Source organism: Sminthopsis crassicaudata, chromosome 1, assembly GCF_048593235.1.
Source record: "Sminthopsis crassicaudata isolate SCR6 chromosome 1, ASM4859323v1, whole genome shotgun sequence".
Classification (NCBI taxonomy): Eukaryota; Metazoa; Chordata; class Mammalia; order Dasyuromorphia; family Dasyuridae; genus Sminthopsis; species Sminthopsis crassicaudata.
Window position 1 is genome coordinate 399,439,541 of NC_133617.1, and position 23,894 is coordinate 399,463,434.

General features: G+C 39.3%; 1 protein-coding gene across 2 annotated transcripts in view; it reads right to left on the bottom strand.

Moving 5' to 3' along the window:
• CORO7 (coronin 7) overlaps positions 1–20,740 on the bottom strand; it is a 99,902-nt gene extending 79,162 nt beyond the window's left edge. The window contains exons 1-5 of one of the 2 annotated variants that reach the window (XM_074280000.1): positions 20,529–20,740; positions 12,043–12,139; positions 11,250–11,324; positions 6,838–6,908; positions 4,727–4,916 (exon numbers count right to left, since the gene is read on the bottom strand). In XM_074280000.1, the coding sequence (XP_074136101.1) occupies positions 4,727–4,916; positions 6,838–6,908; positions 11,250–11,324; positions 12,043–12,139; positions 20,529–20,588 (493 nt within the window). In that variant the 5' untranslated portion in view covers positions 20,589–20,740. Of the gene's footprint in view, positions 1–4,726; positions 4,917–6,837; positions 6,909–11,249; positions 11,325–12,042; positions 12,140–20,138; positions 20,259–20,528 lie in introns of those variants that run through there. The other variant, XM_074280001.1, reaches the window with a different exon arrangement.
• Positions 20,741–23,894: the final 3,154 nt, after the last annotated feature.

The following is a 23,894-nucleotide window of genomic DNA, read 5'->3' on the forward strand; positions in this document are numbered from 1 at the left end:
GACAATCCATATTTTTGTAAGCATTCATCCATTTCACTTAGATTATCAGATTTATTGGCATGCAATTGGGCAAAAAAGCCCCTAATTACTGCTTTAATTTCCTCTTCATTAATGGTAAATTCACCCTTTTCATTTTTGATACTGATAATTTGGCTTTCTTCTTTTCTTTTTCTAATCAAATTAACCAAGGTTCATCTGTTTTGTTGGTTTTTTCCATAAAACCAACTCTTAAGTTTTGTTTATTAAATGAATTATTAATTAATGACATTAATCAATTAATAAAATAAATTCATTCATGTCTTACTTTCAATTTTTATTAATATCTCCTTTGATTTTCCGAATTTCTAATTTGTTATTTAATTGGGATTTAAAAATCTATTCTTTTTCTAACTTTTTTAGCTGCATGCCCAATTCATTTATCTTTTCTTGCTCTATTTTATTCCTGTAAGCATCTACATATGTAAGATTTCCCCTAAAAACTGCTTTGGCTGAATGCTATAAGTTTTGGTATGTTGTCTCATTATTGTCATTCTTTTGGATGAAATTATCAATTATTTCTATGGTCTGTTGTTTCATGCGCTCATTTTTTAGGATTAGTTTCTAATTAATTTTTGATCTAGTTTTCCATGGCCCCTTGGCCAAAATTACATGTAAATTTTATTGTATCATTTCTGAAAAGGATGCATTTATTATTTCTGTCTTTCTTCATTTGACTGGGAGAGTTTTATGCCTTTAAATACATGATCAATTTTTGGGCATGTGCCATTTATTGCTAAGAAAAAAGTATATTCATTTGTATCCTTATTCAATTTTCTTCAAAGGTTTATCATACCCAACTTTACTTAAATTCTATTCACTTCAACATCTTTCTCATCTATTTTGTGGTTAGATTTATCTAGTTCTGATAGAAGGAGGGTGATATCCCTCCAAAATCATTTTACTGTTTATTCCTTCTTACAACTCATTTAATTTCTCCTTTAGGAATTTGGATGCTATACTCCTTGGTGCGTATATGTTTAGTATTGACATTACTACTTCATTATCTAATTCTCAAACTACAGCCCAAGGTCCAGATGCTGCCCACAGAGGATGTTTATTCAGCCTGTAGGGTTTCCGCAAATGAGCAGAGGGGTGGAGACAGTGTGAGTTTTTGTTTTTACTATAGTCTGGCCCTCCCAGTCTGAGGGACAGTGAACTGGCCCCCTATTTAAAAAGTTTGAGGACCACAGATCTAATGTAACCTTTAGCAAGATATAGTTCCCTTCCTTATCTCTTTTAATTAGACGTATTTTTGCTTTTGCTTGATCTGAGATTAGGATCACTACCCATGATTTTTTTTTTTTTAACTTTAGCTAAAGCATAATAGACTAAGCTCCAGACTTTTATCTTTATTCTGTATGTATCTCTCTGCTTCAAATGTGTTTCTTGTAAACAATATATTGTAGGATTCTGGCTTTTAATCCAGTCTGCTATCCATTTCCCATTCCATAGGGGATGTTCATCCCATTCACATTCAGTTAAAATTACTAACTTTTTATTTCCTGCCATCCTATTTTCCCCCCAAGATATACTTTTCTCTCTCCCTTTGTCCTCTTCACCAATGTTTTGCTTCTGACAACTACCTCCCTCAATCTGCCCTCTTTTTTCTGCCCCTCCCATTCTTAACCCTTTCCCCTTCTACTTCTACCTTCTTTCCTATTAGCTTTCCCCTTTTCTTTCCCTCCTACTTCCCTATAAAGTAATTTCTACACCAAACTATATATGATATTCCCTCTGAGTCAAATCCAATGAAATTAAAGTTCAAACAATGCTTATCCCTCTCTCTTCTTTGCCTCAACTATAATAGACCTTTTGTGCCTCTTCATATGAGGTAATTTACCTCCCTTTTCCTCTTCTCCCAGTACAAACCCTTTTCCATCCCTAATTTCTTTTTTTGTATCATCACAATAAAGTTAATTTATACCTACACCTTCTAAATATAACCTCTTCTAACTGCCCTGACAAAGGTAAAATTCTCAAGAGTTACACGGATCATCTTTCCATGTAGCAATGTAAACATTTTAACCTTTTAAAAACATAAGGTTTTTTTGGTCTTTCCTTTTTAACTTTTTATATTTCTTTCGAGTCTTGAATTTTAAGATCAAATTTTTTATTCAGCTCTTACCTTTTCATCAATAATGACTGAAAAATCCCCTATTTCACTGAATGTCCATCTTTTCTCTTTAAACTAAGTTTTGTTGGGTGGTTGATTCTTGGTTGTAGTCCAAGCTCCTTTGCCCTCCAGAATATCATATTCCAGGCCCTTTGATCTCTTAAAGTAGAAGCTGCTAGCTCCTGGGTAATCCTCATTGTGGCTCCTCAATATTTGAATTTTTTTTTTTTTTCTGGCTGCTTGCAGTATTTTCTCCTTAATCTGATAATTCTGTTATTTAGCTACAATATTCCTTGGAATTTTCATTTTGGGGGTCTCTTTCAGAAGGTGATAAGTGGATTCTTTCAATGATTATTTTATCCTCTGATTCTAGAATGTCAGGACAGTTTTCTTTGATGATTATCTTGAAAGATGCTGTTTTTTTCTTCATGGCTTTCAGGTAGTCCAATAATGCTTAGAATGTCTTTTCTGGATTTTTCAGGTCAGTTGCTTTTCCAATGAAGTAGTTTATATTTTCTTCAATTTTTTTTTCTTGTTTTATTGATTGGGAGGGTGGGTTTTGTTTGATTCTTGATGAATCCTTGAGTCATGGATTTCCATGTGTCCAATTCGAATTTTTACTGAATTGTTTTCTTTATTTAATTTTTTTCCACTTCTTTTTGCATTTGGCCAATTGTAATTTAAAAGCTTTGTTCAATGAAATTTTTTTCTATTTTAAGAAGTCTATCTTTTTTTTTTTTTTTTTAAATAGCTTTTTACACACAAAACAGATGCATGGGTAATTTTTCAACATTGACCCTTGCAAAAACTTCTGTTTCAACTTTTCTCTTCCTTCCCTCCACCCCCATCCCTAGATAGCAAGTAGTCCCATATATGTTAAATATGTTAAAGTATATGTTAAATACAATATATGTATACATATTTATACAGTTATCTTGTTGCAGAAGAAAGATTGGATTTACTAAGAAGGTAAAAATGACCTGAGAAGAAAAAACAAAAATGTAAGCAAACAATAACAGAAAAAGTGGAAATGTTATGTTGTGGTCCATACTCCTTTCCCAGTGTTTCTGGTTCTGTTCATTACAGATCAATTGGAACTGATTTGGATTCTTCTCATTGCCAATTCTATTGTTTAAGGAGTTCTCTTTTTCTATTTTGCCAAATCTATTTTTTAAGAAGTTGTTTTCTCTTCAGTCAATTTCTGTGTTTCTTTTTCCAAACTCGTCTGCAAAGTTCTTATTTCTTTCCCCCATTTTTCTTCTCTCTTCTAAGATCTTTTTTGAACTCTTCCAAGAAAGCCTTTTGAGACCAATTCATTTTCCCCTTTGAGGCTTCACCCAGAGGCATTTTGCCTTTGGTGTCCTCTTCAGGGTTTGTATCTGTTCTTCCCTGGCACCATAGTAGCTATGTCAGAGCTCTTTTTGCTTTTTTTCTCATTTTTAAAGGCTGAGGTCTGTTCCTAGGGCACTAATTGTCTCCATAGGACTGTGCTGGGACTGTTGGTGCTGCAGGTTTCCCCACTGTGCTGGCTGGACCTGATCAAGTTCTACCTGGTATGCTGGGGTTCACAGGCTCACTATTTGCCTCCTATAGTTGAGTTGGAGATCTCATAACTAGTCTGCTAACCCAGTGGCCTTCTGAACCAGGGAAAGACAGAGTAGCCAATGCTGCTATATTTTGGCTAAGAGCCTCCCACCAGATTCCTCTCCACCCTGAGCCTCCCTACTGTGCTTGCACTGGATCGAATTCTCCCCTGCCCAATTAAGACAGCCCTTTCCTGAAGTCCTGCCAAGATATCTTATCCTAGAAAATTACTATACTCTGAATATTTGTGGATTCTGTTCCTCCAAAATCTGTTCAAAGGCTTGATCTAGTGTAGATTCTGAGGGAAGCCAGGAAGAGCTCAGGTGAAGTCTTTTCTACTATTGACCATTTTAGCTCTCCCCTATCCTTGGCACTTTCAAAGCAATCTGGAAAAACTCAGGAATCAGGGTAAAGATCAGGGAATTTCAGAGCTTGAAAGGGCCTTGAAATATGAGTTTTGACTGGGGCTTTGGATGTCACCCAGTCCCAGTTAATTCAATTAACTAATTGATTAATTAACTCAATCAATGAAGTATGCTGTTTTTGCTCCAGGTTATGTGACTTATTAGAATTACTTTTTATAATAACATTTCCATAGAGATTTAAGGTTTTCAGAGAGTTGCATACCTTATTCCTTTTGATTCTCAACAGCCCTGTAAGAGAGGTTGTGACCACATGATTACCTCCACTTACTTTATAATTAAGAAACTGAGGCTTCAAGGTTAAATGGTTGCCTTGGGTCACAACTTGAAAATTTCTAGGTCAGAATTTGGTGGGGAGAGGAGTAAAGAATCCAAATCAAGAATTCTTGTGACTTCAAGTTCAAAGCTCTTTCCAGTATACCAGGGTGTGAACTATAAAGTAGATAAAGGAGTTTTGGGGAAAGAGGAAGAAGGAAACAATTCAAATAACTTCAGGATACACCATTTCAATGGCACCTACCATTCAGACTGAGGTATTTAGTTAGACTGAGCAAATTAGTATACCTACCAGTGAGGGTATGCTGCAGGGCTAAATCCCAGACTTTCACAGCCTTGTTGGAGGCGCTCACTAGCACAGTGTCTGAAGTGGGGTGAAACTTAAGAACATCCACCTGGAAGTCCTCAGGGCCCAACACCACTCCCGGAGCAGAGGGTAAGTCCTGGTTGGAGGTGGCAGTGGGCAGCCGCCACAGCTTTACCTATAACACATGAGGGTCAGGTGTTAAATTTGTAAGGGAGAATGGAAATGGTGAAAGATAATTTCTCTTCCACTTATATCACTCTGGTCTCTACTCTTCCCAGGTCTGATATCCATGTAAAGCTGAATAAAGGAAAACAATTTCTACCTCAGAGCTCTTTCAAACCAGCTAGTCTCCTACTATAAGACTTGTCTATTTGGTCTGAAGATCCAGGTTCCTCAAAGATTCTCCAAGTTAATAACTTTTTTTTGGTTTTGTTTTTTTTGTTTTTTTTTCCTGAGGCTGGGGTTAAGTGACTTGCCCAGGGTCACACAGCCAGGAAGTGTTAAGTGTCTGAGACCAGATTTGAACTCAGGTCCTCCTGAATTCAAGGCTGGTGCTCTATCCACTGCACCATCTAGCTGTCGCCTAATAACTTTGTTATAGTGAAAAGGATACTAAAGTAAGATCAGAAGCCTTGAGTTCTAATCCAAGCTTTTCCATTAACTTGCTGCATAGCTCCACTTAACTTCTCATCCTCTGTAAAATGAACGTGTTGGGATTTTAAGGAACCTTTCTTCCAAAGCTAATATTCTGTGAAAAAAAGATAGGGCTATATGGAGACCTGATATCAATCTGGGCCTAGAAAAAAATAGCCATACAAGATGCAACAAGAGATATTTTAAAAATTAATCTTTACAAAGGCACATATTTTTATTGCCAGAAAATTATATTATTTATGACAATGTAATATTTATTTTGTGTTAAGTTAAAGTTGCATCTCTTACATGGACATAATTCAAAGCTTCTTTTAGAGAGTAACAGAGAGGGGACAATTTTCAAGCCTTGTTTAGGGAATTCATTGCTTTGGTCCCAGAGTGAGGAACAGATGCCACTAGCAGAGAAGGAGATCCATAAGCACTGAGAAGTTGGAGCTCTACCCTCTGCTATTCCTGGACCCTCATTCTTTTCACCAGATCTCTGTGTAAGATTTAATCTCACAGTTTTACAGGTGTCAGGGAAAACTATAATTTCCTGAAGTACTCACTGAGAAAGAAATGAATTTCATTTGACCTTTTAGGCCAGACTGGATACCATTTAATACCTACCCATCTTAAACCTTTTCCCAAAAACTGAAAATGTTTGTTTGTAGATAGGGAAGCTTATATTGAGGATGCAACTTCCTTCAACTTCCCAATTAAAGAGAGAAGAAAAATTGATGAGCACCAACCCTAAAACTACACAGAAATCATGAGCAAAATCAATAGACTTATCTAAATCCTATAATACTCATAGTAAAATCTTTAAAAACATTTTTGCTTGTTTTAAGTAGCAGGATAGAAGAGAAGTTAGAAACCTAAATCCCTTTCTAAAGCTCCTAGCAGAGGAACTAAGGGACAAGAAAAGATAATAATACCCAGGAAGCACTTTGGGGCTAGAGAAAATTGAATGTATGGAACAACCTAGGGCAAAGAAGTATTCAAAGAGGGAAAGAAGGATAGCATTCATATAGGGTGCCATATGGCACCAATACCTTAGCTGCAGGCAGAATCCATAAGAAAAAGAAGAGCTATGAAGTCTAGAACTCTAAAGATATATACTTGTATTTCTTTTGAATTCTCTCTGCATTTAGAATGGAAATGCTACCAGTCTTTGGATGGACAGTTAAATCCCTAGATTAACTGACATTCTAAAATTTGATTAGAGCTATTATTTAAAGGAATTTGGAGCGGTTTTGGGAAGAAGTTAGGTGAGTTGCTGCTTTTACCTAACATCTTGTCTCCACTTTCCAAGTCCTCAGAATGAAAACTGCTAAGAGAACATGTTCAGATTAGCTTGCTAAACAATAGTCTTATTGTAAGTTCAGGAATCCTCAAGTAGAATGTTTTGGGAAAAGGGCCCCATCAGCAGCTCTCATGGGCTTCCCAATCCCCTCACTCACCATTCTGTCTGCTGAGCCTGTGGCAAGGAGATGGTCATCAAATGGAGAGAAATCAAAATCAGTCACCAGATCTGTAGAAGAAATATAGTCAATGAGTGCCAAAGTGGCTTCAGCTTCTGGAACCCTGCAACACAATCCCCTGAAGCAAGGACCCCTAGTGCTTATACATAATTCACCCATCTTGAGCCCTGAAGTAGAAAGGAATATCCAGGCACTTTGGGGCAAATACTAGAGATTTCTTAAGATTCACATTTCCAATTAAAGGTTTTCTACTCTAAGATCAAATTCAGAGTGGAGTAGGTTAGCAAAGAGATCAAAAGGGAAGATGAATTGAGTATTTCCTTGGATTCATGAAGGAATCCTGCCCTATTCAATAAACCCATAAACTATTTATAAAAATCTCCTATGTGCCTAAACAGTTTATAGAAATATATAATATACATACATATATATATATATATATATGTATATATATATATATATATATATATGTACACACACACACACACACACATAAACATATAGAACATACATAGAAGGCAAGTATTAGTCAAAGAATGATTACAAAAACTGTACATTAATGTTAATGGAATTTTATCATAGGAAGCAAAGAAAAGGAAAAGTTCAAAAAACATGGGAAGATTTATATGTGGAGTGAAGAAAGTAGAAACAGGAAAATGATAAACAAAAATAAGGTAAATGGAAAGAACATAAAGAAACCAACCACTCTGAAATTACAATGACCACCATGCTTGGTCCCAAGGAAAAAACAAGAAAACCGTATCTCTCCAGGAACTACAGACTTGAAGTACTACTGTATATGGATGGAATATTTGTAATACTGCACACACTATAAAATTCAATGACTGGATTAGTTAGTTTTGCTCAACTGCTTCTCCTCCAACCCTTCTTTCTTTTCTTTTTAAAAAATTTATAGAATTAATTTTACGTATTTATTCTTTATTTTATTATATTATTTTTTATCTTTTTAGTCTTTAATGCAAGGGATGGCTTGCTGGAAATGGGAAGGGAGAATATACTTGGAAATGAAGTATAAAAGCAAGAGAGCAAAATTTTTGTTAGTGGTAAGGCAGAATGCCAAGGAGAAATAAGTAATCTGTTCCCCATCTAACACTTAAAATCTACTTTACAAAATCTTAAGAATTAGATGGGGCTTCACTTAGGATAGATTAGACCACAGGTATTGCACTTCTAGTGGGCAATTGCAAAAATCCCAAGTGCCTCCTACACCAAATTAAAATGTCATGGGAAATGTTTAACAAAAGAAATACTACACAGCACAGATAATGTTAATATATGGTTCTCCCAAGTCAGTATGTGGCTCTATTTAAATATGACACCACTGGCCTAGATGACCTGTGTGAATTTCCTTCCAATTCAATGAGCATTCCAAGGTATGATTGCCATTGACAGCATCTAGGAAAGTGGCCCCACAGCTCCTGAACAAACACCTCCAGCCCAGTGCCTTTATTCCATTGAAATCTGATGACTCCTTCATAACAGGCTACACAGCTGCCCCCTGGAATGGTAGTCTTGACAAGCTATTATGACATTTGTTCAGCCTTGTTGCAATTGAGGGGGAGGAGAAGAGGTAAAAACTGCTAGCCCTTTTTAAAAGGGAGATAATTTGGGGAAATACGAAAGCTTGGCTGTTGGTTCTGGGATGCTTCTTGTCTTGGGGGCAGTGGCCAGTGAAGATGTATATACCTGGTGGTAAAGGAGAACCTCAAAGAATCAAATTAAAAAGGCTGCTAAGCCCTGTTTCTTTTGGTCCTCCCACTTTGAGAGTCATCTCACAGACTTGTTGGGCTACTTTTTGGTCAGTGCTCATGGGGCTAGTGGAACAGCTATTTCTGCTGCCCCTGTGGCACTTGACAACAGGACAGCATACATATGGAGAATGTTTCTGAGAGATTTTGGACCATCAGAAGTTCATTAGTTTGGGTTCATTCAGACTGAGGATAGAAGTCTATTTCCCAGCTATCTCCTAGATAGTATCCTTGAGGCATCTCTCTGTTATCTCATGTTTTGGCCTCTGCTGCACACACCTGCCATCTATGAATCTGGGACAGAGGCTGTGTCAAGGTACTTAGCATGCTCAGGATTCCAGCCCTTTCCCTTTAACTGTCCTTTAGTTCATCTTTTAGTGACTTCTGGTCTAAAGTAAACTGAGAGGGGAACCTGGATCCAGTAAATATCTTTGATGAATCTTAGATGAATTTGATGAATCAAATAGCCATTGAGTATAAAGAAGGAAACTATGGTAAAACCTGGATTTAATTTCCACATGTGCTACCACAATCATAGACTGAAGAGCCCCCAGTTTTCAGTATCATGGAACATTGTCCAGTTGGTGTAATTATCTCTTCCATCCCCACTCCCAGGGGCCTTGTCCCAGCTCCTCCAACCACACAAATTCACTCTCACCTCTGTGTTGGCCTGCATCACATCATCTGTGAGAGAAGGTGATGTGAAGATCTCTTATACCTCTTAATGTTTCATAGTCTAACATTCTAAGATCCCTCACAGAACTAATAAACTCTATAAACTTTCCCCCAAACAAGTCATACTCATGCTTAGAGTGTCAGTAGTATTTAGTGAGGTCTTAATGACTTCAGAAAAGTCCAAAGAGAAGACCTTTACAGGGAAGTATTCCTAATCCTAGCAATTTCCCAAGATGAACAGCCTCTAGACTACTGAAACAAATGATTTCTCCCTTTGATTTCTCAGGGTACTTTGTTCATACTCTTAAATCTGAGATCCCTTAATTTTTTTTTTTAAATATCTCTAAACTGCATTTCAATATAATTGACTTCTTTTATAATCCTAAATATTTTGATTTATGTGCTTAAAAGACATTGCTCTGAGAAGGGATCCATAGGCTTCATCAGGCTGCCAAAGTTTTCCAGCTTTATACATTTCTTATGTACTGCCACATTCTACTACGTATTGCACTTTATCGGCACATGCACCTTATCCCACTTCTGTCCCCTCCTCCATACATACAATGGATTATATTTCTTCATGAGGGTGGGGGCCTGGCATTCAACAAACATTTCTTGAATGTAAACAGACTATAACAAGCACCCCCACCCCCATTACCCCCAAAGCTTTAGCAGAGATCAATCCTTAGTCCCTGCCATGAGGCACGAACAGGGCTACTGGAGGCCCAGAGCTGTCAGCACAACCGTGGTAAGTGAAAGGCCAGTCTGAGCATGTCTGCAAGGTACCGGCTTGGGCTGGATGTCACCACTGCCACTGCTCAAACCCCTCTGCTTAGCCAGAGCCATCCTGATCCGGCAAGGCCTGCCCCAACTCGGCATCACAGAATAGCTGGCCTAGCTTTTGTTCACTCTTCCTCCACAAGCCACCAGTCCCTGGCAAGATCATCTTCCTCTACTGTGGACTCAAGGTATCACAGTGCAAACCCCAGGGCAGCGCAGAACCAAGACCAGGTGGGCAAGGGGCAAAGACTAGATCAAGGAAATTCTTCACAAGGTGGCCCAGAGCCCACCTATCCTCAGCAGAATTCCAAAGCGAGGTACCACCAGTACTCCTGATCAGAAGCTCCTCCTTAATTGGGGTGACCCTAGGACCTTGCAAACTTAATGATTACTGGAGTGGAAAGAGGATAGAAAGCTTTAATGTTAGGAAGCCCAATAAGCATTCAATGACAGAACATGCTACTTCATTTTGCCTTTGTATATCTATCACTTAGCACAATTCCTCACACAAGGTAGGCAGTTTTCCAGCTGAATGAGACTCAGTGTAAAAAGGAAATAGCAAGAGTGAAAAGAGCAGGACCAGGAGATCATTGTATACTTATATATACATATATAATCATATACATATATATGATGATCAATTCTCATGGATGTAGCTCTCTTCAATAATGAGATGAACCAAATCAGTTCCATTTGTTCAACAATGAATAGAACCAGCAACACCCAGCAAAAGAACTCTGGGAAATGAGTGTGGACCACAACGTACATTTCCAATCCCTCTGTTTTTGTCTGCCTGCATTTTTTATTTCCTTCATAGGTTAATTTTACATTATTTCAAAGTCTGATTTTTCTTGTGCAGCAAAATAACTGTATGGATATGTGTGTATATGTATATGATGTATATGTGTGTGTGTGTGTGTGTGTGCGTGTATATTGCATTTAACATATCCTTTAACATATTTAACATGGATTGGTCTACCTGCCATCTGGGGGAGGGTATGGGGGGGGGGGGGGAAGGAGAGGAAAATTTGGAACAGAAGGTTTTGCAAGGGTCAATGCTGAAAAATTACCCATACATATATCTTGTAAATAAAAAGCTATAATAATTTAAAAAAAAAAAAAAAAAAGGAAATAGCAAATGTATCCTGAGCAGAAGGCCTCACCTACCTGAATGGCAACCCAGGGATGCCACATTCCTCTTGTTCTTGCCTTGACAATCCAGGGGCACAATGCCCAGAGTGCCTGTTAGAAAAAGGAATCGACATGGATTTCCAAAATCCACCTCCACAGGTCCCCATAATCCGAGGGAACCCAGATACATGCCTCAGGGAGGGGAGCGCCTACAGGAAAGGCACAACCTGGAGGACAACAGTTTCAACCTTAAGAAGAAGTGCTTTGGATTCTACCTCAGGCTCAACCTGGACCCCTTAGTTTGGTTCTTGTAACTGTTACAAGTCAAAATAAAAATGACTGAAGGTTATAGTTCTGGGATGATAAGACTGAATTAAATGACTCCACCATACAGTGCAAAGAACATAAAACTTGCTATCAACTATCTGTGTAACTCCAGACAAGCTCCTTTGCCTTGCTGAGACTGGGTTTTTAGGGTTAGACTAGAGATTGTAAACTGGGCTACAAGACCCTGAAGGTGGATCAGGTCTGGACACCATTTCCAGTCCTTACTGAGAAAAGAAGTGATGAATTAGCCATTTGTCAGGCCTGTAAGCGCTCCCAGCATTTTGCTCTCATGTTCATGTCACCCTTGATAAATTCCAACCCTACAAAGAATCTTTCTATCACCCAGCTGTGGAATGGAAAAAAACAGGAAGGTAAAAACTAAGTTCTCCTCCCTCCTAACTAGGGTCTAGAAAATGTTGCCCTTTTCTCTCCTTGCTGGTCCTCTTCTCTGACTCTCCACTTTAGCCAACCCAAATCTCTGTTTCCAACTCAATCCTCATACCTGGTCGATCAATGTTAAACGCGATCAAGCTACAGCTCGACTTGATGTGATTCCCATAGGATGAAGCTGTTCCTGCTCGAATGTCATTGATCCAGGCCTGGAAGTAAGGAATAAGCAAAGTATTGTAGTGATGGAAAGGCATGGTGATATCCTTAGAGGGAGCAGGCTGTAACCTATATTTATGTTCAGGATTAGAACATAAAAGGAAAAGAATAGTGGATGTGACATAAGAAGATCTGGATTTGAATCATTTGATCTCTCAAGGCTTCAAGTCCTTTATCTATGAAATGAAGAGGTTGGACTAAATGACTTTTAAGGTCCCTTCTAGGTTTTATTTCTGATTTATGATAAGCTCCCTTGTCTCAAATATTATCCTACCTAGGTATCCTACTCAGGTACCTACCTAAGTACCTTGGTATTTTAATAGTACCAAGACTATTAAAAATGTCTTTCTTCTGTTAAATATCATATTTCTCCTTGCCATGGTTCTGAAGGCTCATGCATTATATTGTGCAAGTTTACAGGGGAAAAAAAAAAAAAAGATAATTTTTAAAATAGTGAGGTCCTAAGGATATGGAAGAGAGGAATACTGAAAAGAAAAGGAGAAAGACTTAGAAAGGACAGACAAGGACCATATGCCAGGGGAAGCCCTGGTGAAGGCTCTTTGAGAAGGGAGGAGAAATCAGAATACCTAAGCAACAGTGAGAAAGGAAGGTAAAAATCAGCTGACATTATGGCTCTAATTATTAGTGTTTTTATGACTTTAGAATTAGAATTTTATGCCTGGTATTGTAGACCTATAAAAAGTTGCTTGGTTTTTTGGTTGGAGGAAGGGAGTTGAAAGTGCTGGTGAGTTGTGATTTAATTAATTTGTGTGAATCCTTGCTATCATGGAGGACTAAAAGCATTACTGGTCTCCCTTACCCCAAAGGAGCAAAACAAGAACAGAAAGAGTAAAAGAAAATATCTCTTAATAATAATAATAATTGACATTTATGTTTCTATGTTTATAGAACACTTTTTATACAAAACTTTGTTAAGCAGGTAGTTTGAATATGAAAATATCCATTTTATAGGTGAGGAAACCTGAATTCAACAAGGTTAAATGATTTGTCTGTGCTTACACCCCTAATAAGAACTCAAATTGCCTCAATAACTTAATAGCAACAACTTCTGGTGGCTCAGTATGATTATACCTCATTGTCCCTCACTTAATCTATTCTATCTTCTAGCCAAACTTCTGGCTATTTTCCAAACAAGGCATTCTATTTCTCACCTCAATGCTTTTATTCATGTTATTCCTCATGCTGGGAATGCTCTCTCCCTTCTAACCCTGACTATCTCTTGGAACCTTAATTTCCTTTCAAGACTTAAGCCATCTTCAATAGATTTTTTCCTGGTTTGTAGTTTGCTAGTGTCCAGTCAGCTTTGTTAAAATTACTGAATTTGGAGAATTTATTGTATATTTAGTTATTCATGGCTGAAGTCAAAATCGACCTGAATCTTCCTGAAACACTGCTTGACCTCAGCAAAATTCAAGCTCCTTAAGGGCAAGGCCCATCTCCTTACTGTAATTGTATCTCCAGGGCCTGGCTAGGAATGTGGGCTTAAATAAATGCTTATTGTTGATTGATATAAGTATAGGTTTCTGATTATTTGTGAGTGCATCTCTCTTTTCTCTATATCACACACGTATACTCTACTCCTTTGTAATTTGACTATTTGTAAGCTTTATATCTTCTTTTATTTCATAGTTTCCCTTTAATTTGCTAACAAAGTTTTGCTTCTTTATTAAGAAATAAACAGCAGAGAATAATAGTAATAATCATAATAAAAGCCAACATTTATATAGTCCATGAAGACTTACAAAGCAATTTACTTACATTATTCCACCATTTTGATGAATATGAGTGAGAAAGCAAGGAGGGTTCATAAAAAGAGTGATGGAAATGGGAAGAAAGGGGAGACACTCAGATACTTTGGTAAAGATTAAATTTTTGGTCATGGCCTGATTACTAATGCTATCCTGAAAAATTCACTTCCCATCTTTCAGATGAAATAATAGAAGAAGATAGAAAAGGTCACCTTTCCCAATCTCACTGGATGATATAATTATCAGAAGTAATATTCCTGAAGTCCTTCACCTAAAGAATACAGCTATGAAGGGCAGCTAGGTGGTACAATAGATAGAGCACCAGCCCTGAAGTCAGGAGGACCTGACTTCACTTAATACTGTGTGACCCTGGGCAAAAAAAAAATACAGCTATGAGATCTGACAACCACTCTTTCTCAGAAACCAGCACATTCATTGAAATTCAAGATGCCTCAAACCCCAAACCCAGAGGAACCAACAGACTGGCTGTTTGAACACAAATGGAAATGATCAGTACAAATTATGGCTTTTGGAATTCATAATTTTGAAAAATAATTTCAAAATACAATTATCTTCTGCCAAAAAAAAATAGGCACTCCAAATTCCCCAGACTATTCTATCTGCATGGATTACAGGACCTTCTCTTGGTTACTAAACTTCACTTAACCTAGCATGTCTTGGAAGCAGCACTGGGCCTGGAGTCAAGGACCTGACCTCAATCACTTATCAGCTATCTGACTCTAAGCAAATCACTTAATCTCTATCTCAGTTTCCTTAACTATAAAATGGGGATAATAGTAATTCCTATCAAAAAATATAATATTTGTAAAAAGCTTGGCCCAATGCCTGGCACATTTTCCCTAGAAATCTACCAAGCTATTATTTGACATTCTGATTTCAATGACAAACTTCTGAAATGGGTACATGACTGATAACAACTTGAAATGTAGGCTACCAAATCATAGAGAAGGAATTCTATAGGTGAATGTCAATTTAGAAAAAAAAAAAAAAATTATATGATCTCAGTTTTCCTGCATCTTTATTTTTATTTTTAAATTTTATTAATTTTGTTTCATATTTCCCAATTACATTTTAATCTGGTTGGGGCTATACTTGGGAATGTTTAATACCTCCATCGTAGACCATGCACACTGAGTATATTACACTTTCTCTTCTTTTGGAAGTATAGATAAGAAGCAGAATCCAATTCCCTATTCCTTAGCCTTCAGACATTCAGGGATTTTGCCTGAACCCATCTTGCAGTTCTATACCTCATGGTAGATTATAAAAATTCTAGCCATGCAACCAATCAAAAAATACCTTCAACGTGCCAGGCATCATACTGGAAACACTTTCATGGAGTTTACATTCTATCCATGGGAAACAGTAAGAACACATATAAATGTATCTATTAAAAAAAAAAAAAAAATAGAAGGGCAATTGTTGGGAGTGGAGGAAGGACAGCAGCAGCTTCCTGTAAAAGGTACTTGAATTGAGTTTTGAAGACAAGAAGAGATTCTAAGAAGCAGAATTGGGAAGAGAATGCTTGGAAGAAAGAAAGGGAGATGGAGGACTGCCAAAGCACAAAAATAGAAGATGGACAGGTGGGCTAGACCACAGAATTCAGGAAGGAAAGGAATAAGGCTAAAAGAGTAAATCAGGGCTAGTGTGAAAAGAGCTTTAAAAATCAGATGGAGGAGTTTATAGTTGATCCCAGAAGCAGAAGGGAAGTGACATGGCCGTAGACCTGTAAGAAAAAATAATTTTAACAGAGTGAATAGGAAAGGGGAGAGACTTGAGGCACAGAAAGGAATTAGAAGGCTCCTGTCATACATCTAGAAATAAGTGATGAAAGTCTCAACCAACGCAATGGTCATGTGACTAGAGACAAGCAGACATATAGTAGAATGCCATAGAAGTAGAATGGGCAAAACTCAGAAAACAGTTGGATATGGGGCAGGTAGGTAGCAGAATAGATGGAGCACTAGCCCTGAAATTGAGAGGATTTAAGTTCAACAGCCTCACTAATTATGTGACTCTCGGCAAGTAACTTACTGCTAACTGCCTTTTGAGGGGAGAAGGCTGGAGGAAGGAGGGGGAAAAAAAGAAAGAAAAGAAAAGAATTGGATATATGGAATGAGAAAAAAAATAATGCGTCAAAGATAATACTTAGAGAATGAACCTGGACATCTTTTAGAAGGACATAATGCTCTTGACAGATAAAACAAAATGTAGAAGCAAGATGAATATGGGGGGAAAATTTCAGAATTTCTGAAATAGTATCAACTATGATCATCCCACAACACTCTATTCTTTGCCCCTCTACCTTAGCAGTCTCATATATGGAATTAATCATTACCTCTCTATTTTTATCTCCAACTCAATTCAAACATTTATCAATACTTACTGTCTACTAGGTGCCAGAGATACAAATTTGAAAAAAAAAAATAACCTAGTTCTTTCACCTCAAAAAAGTTATAGTCGAATAAGAGGGGACAAAAGAAAAGGCAGATAGATGGCAAAGTGGATAAAGTGACAGGTTTCTTGTCAGGAAGACCTGAGTTCAAATCTGGCCTCAGACTTTTACTAGCTGGGTAACCTTGGGCAAGACACTTAATCCTGTTTACCTTATTTTCTTTATCTGTCAAATGATCTGGAGAAGGAAATAGCAAACCACTCCAGCATCTTTACCAAGAAAACCTCAAATGGGTCTGAATAACAAAAACCATGACAAAAATGACTGAACAACAAGATAACTTTACAAATAAGATCATTTTACTACAGGAAAAGGAGACACCTAGATGCAGGTTGTAAAGTATATGAAAAGAGAGGGAAGAAGAAAGATGACCTGGAGAGTTCAAGAGGGCAATTAGGATAGTAAAAAGGCCTTGAGATCAGGCTATTTAAAGATCATGTGAAGAAGTAATGTTTGGAAATGTTTAACCCGGGGAAGAGAAGACTTGGGTAAGACAATAGCTGTTTTCAAGTAATGAAGGGGTGTCAAGAGCTTCAAAGGAAATTAGATTTGTTTTATTTGATGCCAGAGAACAAAACTACGAATAATAGAGAAGTTGGAGAAAAACAAATTTAGACTTCACAGAATGCAAAACTTCCTAAGAATCAAAGCTACTCGAAGTGGAATAGGCCGCCTGGGAAATAGTTGGTTTCTCCTCCCTAGAGATCTTCCCAGAAAAGGCTTGGAAAATATGTCCGGTATTTTGTGCAGGGATTCTTGTTCAGAGAACAGGTTGAACTAGAAGGCCACTGAGATCCCTTCCAATTCATATTCTATAAGAGATCACTTTCATTCCGAGGAATCAAGGAATGCAAGAAGACTTCAGGAAGCAGGTGGCACCTGCTTTGGGCATTTGGGGAAAAAGAATGTTAGTAAGTGGAGATGCCACTGGGAGGGGCAAGTTCCAAGAATGCACAGATGTGCAGAAGCAGGAAGGGCAAGACAAATTCGGGAAATAGTTGGACCAGCTCATTCGAAACATATAACTTTTTGAAATTATAAAATACATGAAAAAGACAAATGTGAATTAAGACTGGAAAGATAGGTGGTAGCCAGATGTGGAGATCCAACCTATGCATTAGGAAGATGATTCTGGCAGGTAGGAATCTATTACAATAATACAGGTGAGAGATAAAATCAGGCCCTGAATGAGGAAAATAATGATGGAACTGGAGAGGAAGGAACAGATAAAACAGATAATGCTAAGCCAGAAGAGACAGAACTTGGAGGTGGATGCAATGTGGGAGGTAAGGGAACAGGAAGAGTCAAAGATGACTCTAAGGTTTTAAGCCTGAATAATTGGGAATTTGGTGATAAATAGAATCTGAGAGGAAAGGAAGGTTTTAGGAAGATGATGAGTTAAATTTGGGATATATTATATTTGAGACACAGGGTAAGTGCTTAATAAATACCTATTCATCAAGTGAGGTGCTGTCAGGAAATTCAAATGAAGATGATTGGTTGGGATATGTGATAGGATGTGCAGATGTATCAGGCATCTGTCCCTAAATGAAAATTGTGAAGCAATGGGTGTACTTGGCAAAAGAAAGAAAAGAGAAGGCTGAGGTCTGGATCTATACAAGGAATGGGGAACCTTTTTTCTGCCAAAGGACATTTGGATCTTTATAACATCTTTTACAAGCCATACAAAATTATCAACTTAGAGAACTAAAGTGTGGAAGGTTGTTGTACCCAGCTTTCAGCTTATTATGGATTGCTGTAGCCTTAGCAAATGATTTCATGAGCCTTAGATGGTCTGAGGGCCAAAAGCTCCCCATTCCTGCTCCACCCTTAGGAGGCCAAAGGAAGCAGATGAGAGAAGTTGGAGAAAAACAAATTTAGACTTCACAGAATGCAAAACTTCCTAAGAATCAAAGCTACTCGAAGTGGAATAGGCCGCCTGGGAAATAGTTGGTTTCTCCTCCCTTCACTGTGGAAATAGAAAAGGTTTAGGGAAATCCAGGAGAATGGTGTCACTGAAGTCACAAAGTTCCAAGAAAGAAGGAATGGTCAACAGTAACAAATACCACAGCTAGATCAATAGGACTGAGAAAAGGTCACTGGATTTAACATTTTAAGAAGTCTCCAAGATCTTAGAGAAAAGTTTGGTGTAATGGGATTTAGCACTATGTGAGTGGGAAGCAGAGGTAACCAGGGCAATCTTATCTTTTTCTAGATTCAACAGTGACAGAGAAGAGAAAAGTAAGGATGGGAGGCAGGGTAGTAAGATCAAATGAAGATTATATATATATGTTTTCCCTTTTAGGCTAAGGAAGATCTGAGCATGTTTATAGGCTGGTGGAAAGAAACCTGTGGAAAGGGCAAGAATGAAGATGAGAGATTAAGTGATGGGGCAGGGTCTTCGAAGAGGATCTATCTAATCCAGGACAAAAGGTAAAGGCTTGATCTCAACAAGAAAACATCCCTGGAGAGTTTAAGGATAGAGATAAAGAAATGTTGAGGTGAACGTGAAGGAAGATGAAGGGGTCTCAGGACAGACAGCCTCAGTCTGCTCGGTAGATCTCTACTACTCCTGCTGGACAGCTCTCTCCACATCCTGCCATGCCATTATCCAAAACCGAATTCAAATTTCCTCTCTAAAGCTGCTACTCCTTCCTTATTTCCTCTGACTACCACAAACCATCTAGTTACCCAAGTTCAATGCAAATTTCATATTCTTTCACTTTCACTCTTATCACTCTAATTAATGTCCTCATTATCTCTGACCTGAACTGTTGTGAGCATGGCAATAGAAATGACCTCACAATTTGTTATATCTGTATGTACATTTGTCATCTCCTCATTAGAGTATAACCTCCTTAAGTGTAGTAGTTACCATTCCCCCCCCCAAAAAAATTGTATTTCCTACTTCATGAATACAGAGTTTAGAAAATGTTGCTGTATTTCTCACATGTTAACGTGAGTATTCTCTCAGAGGCAATATGATACATTGGGAAAAAAGCCCTGAGAGGCAGCTAGGTGGCGCAGTGGATGGAGCACCAGCCCTGAAGTCAGGAGTTCAAATCTGGTCTCAGACATTTAACACTTCCTGGCTATATGACCCTGGGCAAATCACTTCACCCCAGCCTCAGGGAGAAAAAAAAAAAAAGGAAGAAAGAAAAATAAAGAAAAAAAATCCCTGAGTTTCTAATCATAGGATCTGAATTCAAATGTAACTTCCTCTGTGCCTCAGTTTCCTTCTCTGTAAAATAACACTGGGCTAGATGACTTTTTTTTAAGGGGAGGAGAGCGCAGGAAGCTAAATAAAAAGCACACCGAGCTCTCAATAGAGGAAGCAAAACCGGAAGGTGGTGCTGGCTGCCAGGGACGCCTGAGCTCTTCCTTCACCCAGAAGGCTGGGGGGAAGGGGAGGAGAAGGCGGCAGATGGGAGCCCAAACCCTCCCATCCCCTCTGGAGCACGAGGCAGCAGCATTATCTGTTTTTTTTTATTTAATCACTACCAAAGACCTGACAGAAAGGACAAGCCTCTCCCTCTGTCCGCGGCTGAGGAGCCTCGTGAGGCTGGTCCGCAGCCTGAGGCCAGTCCTAGGGGCTGACAAAAATTGCTTACGCTGCACTTACATCACTTCTCCCCACCACCTCCCCCCACAAACGGAGACAGGGCACGGCATTACTGTCACTTAGAAGTAGAAAAACAGAGCCCGGAGAAATGCGGGGCTCGCCTGGCTGGGAGGGCTCGGGCTTACGGCCAGACCCTTGGACTCTGAGGGGACCGGAGACAAGAAGCGTGAAGCCGGCCCAGTGAATGAGAGGGAAGGACCACGGGAGGGTCCCGCGAGCTGGAGCCTCCAGGGACGCCGGGGCGCTTAGCCCGCAGATGAGGATGCCGGTCCTTTTCCAGGGCCCTCCGCGAATCTTCCCAGCGAGCGGAGAAGCCAGCCCCGACGCTCCAGGAGCTCTGCTCAGACAGGACCGGGGCGGGGGGAGACCCTCGGGCGTTGCCTGGATCCTTTTCATAAAACGAGAAGACTCGGCACCTCGGCTATCCTCCGCCCCAGATGCTCCGGGATGGGCTCTGCACCCGCCGCCGTCCTCCCACCCTCCCGCGCTCTCTCTTCCGGGGCGGTAGGACCTACCTCCCTCCGAGGAGGCCGGGCCTCGGTATGCCGGAATTTAGACACCTTAAAGCGGTTCATAGCGCAGGCGGAGGCTCTCAGGTGCACCGCGAGCAGCGGCAGCGGAGGACGCGGCAGCAGCAGCAGGGGCAACTCGAGTCCGACGGACCTACCTCCAAACCGGCCCCCCCTCGGACACCGCCGCACGCCGACCTCGGTCACGCCCACATCCTTCTGTCAGCCAATCCCCGCCTTTTTCGCTGCTCTTAACCACGCCCCCGGAGTCTCTTCTTCTGTACCGGCCTAGAAGGCCGGCCTCCCTACCAATCGTTATCCATCCGCCCGGTTAGGCCCCACCCCAAATCCATGCTGAGTGGCGGGGCCCCCCGGCGGCTGCGGGGGGGAAGGGAAGAGGGTCACGTGCGGAAGCTGTTCTGGGTGTCCGCCCTCGCGTCGGGGGGCTGAGGAGGGGCACTGGTTGACGGCGGCAGTTGGGATGGTGGGACTCTTTTCCCGGAAGACGAGGCCGAGGCGACTTCCCCAATGGATGTCTCTTTGAGTATTGTGATTGACAACTCCCTTCAGTAAGAGGTGCACCATTTGATCTCAGAGATAAAACCAAACAAACCAAAAAAAATCCTCTGCCCTCAACTAGTTTACACTTCACCGGATGATACAACGGTAGATAGAGACGGTTTATACTGCTTAATGCGGGGAGAAAAGCAGGCAGCAGCAGGCTGCGGGTTGCAAAATCCGCATAAACTGTGGGACCCTAGGAGGCACTTACGCTCTGCGTGCACAATCTGCTCTTCACCGCACTCCTTTATAATTTTACCATCAATAAATGCCTCGAATTGAGCAGAGCTTGGGAGGAAGCTAAGCAGATTCTAAGCGGCAGAAGACCAAGAGGGATAGGCGCTCAAACAACCCTGCGTCGTCAAACATTTCAGAAGTCCAGGATTTTACTACGCTGCAGGCTCTCCACTAATTGTCACCGAGGACCCTCAGGAGGGTACTTGGCTTTCATTGTGCCATGCGTTGTGAGGGGGGGAAGCGGGAAAATAAAGTTTGCATTCTACGATTTTGTGGCGCTTAGTTTAGTAGTACCGCTGTCACCCTCCTCCAACAACTTACATCACTCACAGCAGTTGTGAAAGGTAGGACATTAAAAAAAAAAAAAAGGTAGGACATAAAAAATCCTCATTTTTAAGGATAAGAAAACTGAGACAAAGAATAGTTATTTGGACTAGGCAATCCTTTTAATCTTTCTAATAAATGAATATCTCAGGCTCAACTGCTTCACACCCTTCCAGCTAAAATTAGAATCGATATTCTAGAATCTATAGTTATATTCTACTGAGAAAATAGATACCATTATCTGTGAATTCCTTTCTCTTCAACCCAGGCCTGGCTTGCTATGTGTACCCACCAATCATCCTCGACCATCTTCATCTTCTCCCTACTACTAGTTCGTTCTTGTTTCAAGTCCTTGTCAATCCTTAAAAAACAAACACCCTAAGGCATCACACTATTCCCTCAAGTTACTATCCCATATCTCGCAACTTTCTCAGCCAAACTTCACCTTTCTATGCTCAGTACTTCCACTTCCTCTGTTCACTTGCTTCTTAGTCTTTTGAAATCAGGTTTTCAACTTCATTACTCAACTGACATTTTTCTCTCTAAAGATAACTATGTCTTCTTATCCCTTGGCTTCCCTGTAATCTGACACTATTGATTATCCATTCCTTCTGTAATATCTTTTCCTGTTTTCTCATTATTTTGCTATTTTATCATCCATATAATGTCCCCTAACTTTCATACACCCCAAGGCATACCTTAATCTTTTCTTTCTACTCTCTCACTTGGTAACCTCATCATATCCTATGGGTTAAGTTATTGCTTCTAGATCCAACTCACTTCCAGCTGATCAATGATGGACAGAAATAACTACACCCAGAGAAGGAACACTGGGAATTGAATATATATATATTTTTGAATTTATATATTTTAGTTTTTTATGTCACTATAATTTCTTTCGTGATCTACCCCAATCATTTCATATATTTAAAAAAAGGAAAAAAATCAGCAACATTAATCAGTATATATATATATATATATATATATATATATACATATATATATATATATATATATATATACATATATGTAAAGTAAAACCCAGAAATTGTGTCAGATTCCTCATTTATCACACAGTATCTCATTTGAATCTTAGAACAACCCTATGAGACTAGCAGAAGCAGCTTAGGTCTCAAGATGTTAAGGGATATTCCCAATGTCAGAACCTGATCTAAAATCAGGACTTAAGAGCAGAGCACTTAACTCAACATAATCCTCAGGCCTATATCCACTTTGAGCAATTTGCTTAGTTGAAGATCAATAGCCTTGGTTTCTACCAACTCATTAAGTTTTTAAACAGCTATTTTTAGAAAACTGTGAGAACTTGGCTTTTAACAGGAAAATAACCAGAATAGTGGGGTTATATATATGATGATTTCATCATTATCCCAGACACATCTCAAATGATTCTATTTCTTGCTCTTATTCTATGCAAAATGGCACTATCTAAGAGTATGTACACTATGAACCTTTTGGAGTTTTGCCTGGAAGGGTGAACTAATTTGAAGAAAGATGAACTAAGAAAAAGGATAGAAAAAAGAGAGGTGATCAGAATTTACAATTTGAGAAATCTACCAAATATCAATTCTCCCTAAGTGAATTTTCAAAGCCTTAGACTGAGGACTTTTCTGCCTTTTCTGTATAAGACTGCCTGCCATCTAGGGGGAGAGGGTGGAGGGAGGGAAGGGAAAAATCGGAAAAGAAGTGCATGTAAGGGATAATGTAAAAAAAAAAAAAAAATTACTCATGCATATCTGTCAATAAAAAGTTATTAAAAAAAAAAAGAATTTATGATCCTACCCTCAACTTGTCAGAACCAGATTGATGGTTCCTGCCTGGAGATTCCTGCTCACCAGAGTTTGGATTCCACCCCCCCCTGCCTTTGTTTAGCTACTGTATATGCCATTGAGAACTCACATTTTCTGCTGGATGCTGGATTCTTGGAGATGATAGTCTTATTAAGCCCTGGGACCAAACCATGGATCCATCTGGTCCCAGTAAATCTCTCCCTTTTAAATAAAATATTAAAAAATCTCTAATCTCTATCTTGCCTCAGTTTCTCTGGCATTACAACATGATCCGCAGGTCCACTTTGAGCAAATTGCTTAGTTGAAGACCAAGAGCCTTGGTTTCTATTAAGTTTCTTAAACAGCTATTTTTTAGGAAACTATCAGAAATTGGCTCATAACAGGAAAATAACCAGGAAAATGGCATTATGTATTTGAGGTTTCTTCATTACCTCAGACATAC